Below are 7539 nucleotides of genomic sequence, written 5' to 3' on the forward strand. Positions count from 1 at the left end.
AATATAAAAATTTAGTATGACCATGTTTCAAGTCAGCTATCCACCGTTTTGCAACTATATATTATCGTACAGAATCCTCATAATCCCTCTTCATTCAACTCGGATTTATTTCTCAATAATTAATATTTAAATTTAAAAAAATTTTATTATAGCATGATACTTGCTTCACTCTCTTTTCTGAAGCACTTGAAGTCGGTCGATAATAAAAATTATTATAAACAATTTTAATAAAAAAAAACCCCAGGTTGATCATTTTCAGAGTTGTATTTGTTAGCATTAAAAGCAATAAATTCAAAAAATATTTGCTCACAAATTTGAAGCAACTGTACACTATATAGTGATCTAGAAAGGTCTCTCAGTTTTTTCAGTTTTTAAATGATATTTATGGAATTTTTAAGGGCTCCAGATAGGGAAGATATACTATGAATAATGACAACATTGCCGTTGTCCTACTGTTTTCATCAAATACTACTATATAGCTCATACTTAAGTGGCCCAGTTGCACTACATATTTTAACTTTTAGGTGGTTTCAGGTGGTTTGAAAAACTCAAAGACGCACGATTTTTGATGATTCAATTACATAATAAAGATAATTTCTTAAATAAGTGTGATAACCAGCCATGGAAGAATTCTCTATTTAAAGTACCATCATATTATTAAATATATGATGATCTATTCCAAGCACGCCCCCTTTCACGATAAAAAATATTATTAAGTAGATACTACCTTCAATCTATGAAATCCTGGCTGAAACAACCATGTAACTGTGTTGTGTTGTCCTTTTAAATTTCGTCTTTTACAAAAGTTGCCCAATTTTAAAGTGACTTAATAAGAGTATTCAAATATACATACCTACTCGTTAACTCAGTAAATGATAAAGCTGTATATTTGTTTATGTGAATTAACAACGTTACCGAGTTATAGAATTATAGAGCTAAGTTTAAATACTACTAATGTATGAAATGTACTAATGTATGTGAAAAAGATCTTGAATGGGCAACCATTAACGCAATTAGTTACAATTAAAAAAAATAAAAATCTATAAATCTATAATTTATTTTAATTAAATATCTGATATAGAATTAAATAACAAAAAAAATTAAGCTTTATAGCATTATTTAAAAAAAAATAAAAAAATAATCTTAAAAAAAAATTTATTTAAAAAACTAAATGTAAGCGTAATCATGTAAATAGTGCAGTATTTGACAGGACTTACTATAAAAAGTTCTGTCTATTTGCCACCCCCACGTCACTTAAATACGTTGCGCTCCATGATTCCGCACATTTAATATTACGGTTCATAAAATAAGAAGTTTTTTATGAGTGGAATGTGCGTTTGGGTTTGAGTACTCCTACTCGCATATAAAATATTTTAAAATATATAAAAATAAAATAACCGAAATGTATTCTATGAAAAAAAAATTTAAGAAAGGGTACAAATATTTAAATCCAATAACTTCAAAAATCCACATTAAATTTCAACTCAGTTTTTATTCCGAATTATAGCAAAAATTATATATTAAATATATTCATTTAATATTAACCAATAAAAATAGGTGTTTTAAAAAATTCTGCATTTCCATTGCTCATTATTAATTGCTCAATCTTATTATTCTGGGGCAGGAGCGTCTGGTGCAGCAGGAGCTTCTTCCTGGGCGGCAGGAGGTTCGCCAGCGGCAACTTCTGCGGCTGGAGGTTCTTCGATTACCTCAACAGGTTGTGCATCGTTAACATTCTCATTTTCTTCAATAGGTTCAGGAGCTTGGGCTTGTAGCTCTTGTTGGAATTGTGCCTTATTTTCTTCAAATTCGTCTTTCACTTCACCAATACGTGATGGCATAATTTCAGATTCAGGCTTTTCTTCTTCTGGTTCCGTTTTCTCTTTGTCTTCTAACTGTTCTTCCTCTCCTTCCTAATTTATATTGAATATATTAAAAATATCAAATTAAAATTTACTTATAGACATAACAAATACCTTCAACTCTGGAGGTGTCACTGGCACCGTAGCAAACTAAAATATATAACAATAATGAGTATTTTTATATATTGAAATATGGAGTATATAGTATATTATGTTATGTACCTTGGTGCCTAAAGATACTTCTGAAGAAGGCGTGCAAATAATTGATGATTCCATCTGAAAATTAATTAGCACACATTAATTAAAAACAGTTTACATAATAAGAATGAGTAAACTCATATTTTCCAGCAATTATATATACGAAAAGTACAATATTAATACCTCCATTTCCTCCGGTTCATAATCCTATAAAATGAAATGTATGAATGAATTTATTAGAACAAAATTAATACTTAATATGAGTATAATAGTTCTGACTTACTGGTCTTCCGAATTTTCTACGATAAAATCTTTGTATGATTTTAGCAGCTGCTTCTTGTTCCTCTCTTTCTTTTTGACGCTAAAAATGCATTTCGATTGAGCATAAGTTTATATAATTTTTATTATTATAATATAAAAATTAAAACGTAAATGTATCAACTTACCTGAAGTAATAATAACTCTTCTTTTATTTGCTTGCGCACCCTGTAACCTCGGTATGTGGCCTACCAAAATTGATAAAAAAAGGCACTAATTATAATATAGATAATAATATTAATAATAATAAAACAAAGTTTACTGTTGATGCTTAAAAAAATTAGATCTCTTAAGATCTCTGTACGATTAGTATTATTACAGAGCAAAAATCTTAAGACAATACTCAAAAAACTATATGGTCTTTCAAAAAAAAACTACAGGTCCCAGATTTATGTAAACCATAAGAACCAAAACTATAATTCGTAAACAACAATTCCCACATTTTAAATCAATAAGATTAAAGTATATACCATTTGCAATTATACACTTTTTACTGCGTATATATATTTGTACAAAAATCTTAAGACAATACTCAAAAAACTATATGGTCTTTCAAAAAAAAACTACAGGTCCCAGATTTATGTAAACCATAAGAACCAAAACTATAATTCGTAAACAACAATTCCCACATTTTAAATCAATAAGATTAAAGTATATACCATTTGCAATTATACACTTTTTACTGCGTATATATATTTGTACATTGCAAAAATATATGGACTATAGTTACCATAAAAACTACATAAACTATAAAAACTTTGTATATCAGACTATCCAAACCTGAATCAGATTAATTGCAAAAAAGAAATATGTACTAGAACCGCATGTATGTCGCTAAAATTTCTTAAACTCAGTTCAAAATTTTCAAAAATGTTAGTTTCAATAATTGCTTTTATATTCTATTTATTATATCAGGAAATTGAATTTCAGCATAAACTGAGGATACTGGATTAGAGTCCTAAGCCTAATTGGAAAATATTGTTTTTAAATTACCTGTATAGCGATTGCGGCCTTTTCTCTCTTTAGTTCTTCTCTGCGCTTTATTTCACGTGCCATAAAGTATTGATATAACAAGTCAGATCCATCTGCACTCTGATTAAAGAAGCACAAATTTCAAATACAATTTAAATACAGATGACGTTCAAGTCTCACCTTTGATGCGTTCAAATACGCTTGCACGAAACGATTATAAGCATCTTCGATAACAGGTCGTGATATCTTAAGTTCCTCATCCGAAAATCTACAACGACGTATCAACTCATCTAACATATCATCGTCATAAAACTTAATCACATCACGTTCTCGACCTCTTTCACAGCGTTGTTTTTCAAGGAAACGTTTGAAACAATCCTCCATTGCTAAACATAACTTCTCACCTTTATCTTCCGGTATATCACAAATGCACAAATCGCCAATTATTTCATCGACCTCACGTAAAGCACGGTCAATAATAGCTTTTGCAACTGTAAATATAAAGGTTTTTTAAATGAAGCTAATAGAATAATATATAGAATTGTAACTTACTGTGCGCCTTTTCACGTGTTCGGATAACAGACGTTAAATAATCAATTATAAATTGACAGAGACATTCTGTAGTCGGTTGACAGCGTAAGACTTCGCGCGTTATATCAGACAACAATTCCGGTAATCCATCGGGTACATCAATAACTTGACCACGTACTCTGCCACGTGTGATAAGATAATTCATTGTGATTGCCTTAATAAAACAATTTCTAAAAGTCGTTAATTGAGTCTTTAATTGTTTAAAATTTTTGCTAACAAAAACAATTAAAATAAATATTATTTTTAGTTTTTAATATATGGCAGGCAAACTATGTTTTTTCTATTCAATAATTTTTATTAACGTTGCAAATTATATTGAAATTCTAAAAAAGTTAAACTATTTGATAAGTATTATATTATCTTATATATATATTATTCTTTTCATCGATATAGTTTACTGCTGCTAGTATTTTATTTGTAACTGTCAGATTTGAAATATTTTGATTTGGCAGTCTAAATGCCAAATCATACCTCTCCATTGCCAGTTCATTCACATCTTCGTGGCCACTGGCCATACAGCTGACTGTCAAATACGTGTCTAAACAAACTTTGCCGATTTTGTGTTTTGTAATTTTCATTGTGGTTTATAAAATAGTAGTTAACATGGCTAATGTAAATTTAACGGATTTAAATGTGGACACACTTTTCGAACAACACAGTATACCAGATATAGAAATTGTCCATAGAAGGATACAAACTGTGATTGAAAGTAAACGCGAGGAATTACGCACTATGGTTGGGTGAGTGTTAATGTAATAGTTTTATAAGTAAGACAGTAATTAATATAAATATACTTATATTTGTAAACAGTGAGAGCTACAGAGATCTTCTTAAAGCAGCGGACACAATTACCTCTATGCAGGATTCCTCTAGCAAGCTTATACAGCAAGTGATTGGTATTTCGGAAAATTGTCAGAAACTTAATGAACAGCAACTAATAGGCTTCCAAACAAGCGATACATCGGATTTGCTACAAAATCGCAACACTAACAAACAACTTAACAATTATTTCAGTACAATGGTGCAAATAAACTTATTAACATCATTGCCTGAACTGATATGGTCACATATTGATGATGAACGATTTTACACAGCTACAGAGTTATTCGTGTTTAGTCGGCATATAAGCACTGGTCTTCAACTGGACGTTCACAACACATTAATGAAACAATTCCCAATAGCGAAGAAACAGTGGGAAATACTTAAACCATTCCACGTTACCATAAAACAAAACGTTATAAATATGTTGGAACGTGAAGAATTAAGTGCTGAAGTTGCCGTCGAGTGTTTGCTAAGTTTATTGTTATTGGAAAAAAATAATTTAAATGGAGTATTTAAAATATTTTTACAACTACGCTGTGCAGCTTATTTAAATTGTTTGAGTGACGGATCAAACGTAGATGCACACAACAGACGTGTAAGAGCACGTATATTAGCTAGTTTGAAAATATTAAATAATAGCATTGAACTCATACGCACATGTTTTATGGGTAAGTATTGTGAAATTATAAAATTTATTCACTTTTAATAGCATATTTTTTGCTGCTAACAGACAATGGCCTGCTCTCTAGTAAACTTGCTGAACATACCGATGCAAATGCTCCACCAACAATAGCCCTTATGGATAGTAATGATTTACAGCTTTCCTATTTGGTACCTGATATAATAGCAAACTTTCGTCCTAAATATGAAGTACTGCAACTTGATAAATCACAAGTGCAACTCACATTCGAACATTGGCTTGCAGATATATCACGCATAGCTAATTCACAACTAAAGAATCTCTTTGATTTTGTCAATACAATGGGTACAATACAGGAAATCAAAAATGAGGCGAAACTAAGTCGGAAGCATATTGATTTTTCTTATGTTGCAGAAAAATTTGAGCTCACGCAAACCTTGGATTTTTATGAGTTAAAGTATGTGCCATTAATTAATCAGCGGGTGCGTAATATAATACATGACAGCTGGCTGCAAGCTATGCAGAGAGCATATGAAACGCTACAAAATGCTTTAATGGAAGAAGCCCCAATAGACTTTAATATATGGGCTGATAGTGCAAATGATTTGCCATTAAGCTTGGAGGCAGCATTAAACGAGGATCGAAAGACAAAAAAATTGCTTATGAAAACACGTGGATATAGTAGTGTCATAATACAACTATGCACTGAATTTGACCAACATCTGGCAAATATAGTTTCTGAGATGGATGTACTACTCGCTGAACAGGCGACAAGAGCAGAAGAGAAATTAGCATTAATAGACTTTCTGCGTGAAACAGCGCAAACAAATTTAATGGATTTTATAACCCGAATTAAACGCTTCAATTTAACTCAAAGGCAACGCAAAGAACTATTGCTAGTACTGCGCACTTGCTCAGCGCTTATTGAGCTATGCCCACATTTAAAAATCTGTTTCTGTCAACAAAGCAGTTGGCGGCAATGGGTTGGTAACATAGCGGCCAACAATATAGAATATTGGCAACGTATGTGTGGGTTGTTGGATGAAGAAACTTTCAATTTTTGGCAACAATTATTGGATGGCATTTTGCTAGATAATGAATGCAGTCAATACTTACCAACAAGGATATCGAATGACTTATGTATAACTGAGTTCGCAGTAAGTGATAATATAATTCAATTTTATTATAGTAATGGTAAATTATCAGTATAAAATTATCAATATTTCTAGAATTGGGAAAGTTTTACTTTGGAGCAAAAAGATGAACATGAAAATACAATAAATTCGACATTGCATGTACCAAATCAACCTTCAATTTCACTACAAACATATTTGTTCGCTTTAATACGTGTTCTGAACAATGTAGTGCCACAAACCTTACCGCCAAAAGTGCTTTGTGTATTCAACCACAAATTGCTTACACATATTCTAGCACATTACCAAACATTTACTGTTGCCACGGATAATCATGTCGGACAAAAGTTGGCATTACAATACTACTTCGATTTAAAGTTTCTGCAAAACGTGTTTGCAGTACCACGTGATGAACGTGAACTATGTGCACAGTTTAGCACTTTGCAAAACTTCTTTAAGGATATTATAGATCCATTCGATTTTGAACTTTTCCATGAGCAAATAATAAACAATGTCAAACGTGCAGTTAGTAGACTAAAATCTATGCTAGGCGTGCTAACCCCACACGCAGCTCACACAACAACAGCATCGACTCTAACACTGACACAGGAGAAAGATCCAAATGTTTTGATTTTAAGTTCAAGCAGTACAACTTCAGTGTGGTTCCCACTTTTGCCAATTGTGACAAATGTGAATAATACAAATATGATAACGGATAACAAAAATTTAGTTGCTTTAGAAAACGAGAAGGTATGTATATACATAATTTATGTATTTATAATAAGTATTTTATATAAATGATATTTCTTTTTTGTATACGTTTTTTTCTTAAATACCAGTTAAAGGATTTTAATTCCTAAACTACCGCTACGATTTAGACTTTGAGTGCTATTGATATAGTTGAGTATTAATAAACTAAGTTAAGCTAATGGGTAGTTAAGTGCAGTTAAAACTTAATATATTAGCATGTATATTGTTGTTTTTATATATTTGATAAGTATGC

At 31.1% G+C, this 7539-nt stretch overlaps 2 protein-coding genes across 2 annotated transcripts; one reads left to right on the plus strand and one right to left on the minus strand.

Moving 5' to 3' along the window:
• Window positions 1-1472: 1472 nt before the first annotated feature.
• On the minus strand, window positions 1473-4158 carry LOC119679672. The gene is made up of 9 exons (XM_038092158.1): window positions 3903-4158; window positions 3531-3841; window positions 3372-3470; window positions 2507-2566; window positions 2344-2421; window positions 2244-2267; window positions 2085-2138; window positions 1977-2012; window positions 1473-1913 (listed from the first exon to the last, which is right to left on the minus strand). Exons 1-9 carry the CDS (start codon window positions 4084-4086, stop codon window positions 1611-1613), a joined length of 1149 nt encoding a protein of 382 aa, XP_037948086.1. The 5' UTR covers window positions 4087-4158; the 3' UTR covers window positions 1473-1610.
• Window positions 4159-4304: 146 nt separating this feature from the next.
• On the plus strand, window positions 4305-7446 carry LOC119679673 (conserved oligomeric Golgi complex subunit 1-like). Its single transcript, XM_038092160.1, has 5 exons — window positions 4305-4681; window positions 4752-5431; window positions 5494-6560; window positions 6633-7286; window positions 7376-7446. The coding sequence occupies exons 1-5, from the start codon at window positions 4545-4547 to the stop codon at window positions 7394-7396; spliced, it is 2559 nt and encodes an 852-aa protein (XP_037948088.1). The 5' UTR covers window positions 4305-4544; the 3' UTR covers window positions 7397-7446.
• The last annotated feature ends 93 nt before the right edge of the window (window positions 7447-7539 follow it).

Source organism: Teleopsis dalmanni, chromosome 2 (assembly GCF_002237135.1).
Source record: "Teleopsis dalmanni isolate 2A chromosome 2, ASM223713v2, whole genome shotgun sequence".
NCBI lineage: Eukaryota > Metazoa > Arthropoda > Insecta > Diptera > Diopsidae > Teleopsis > Teleopsis dalmanni.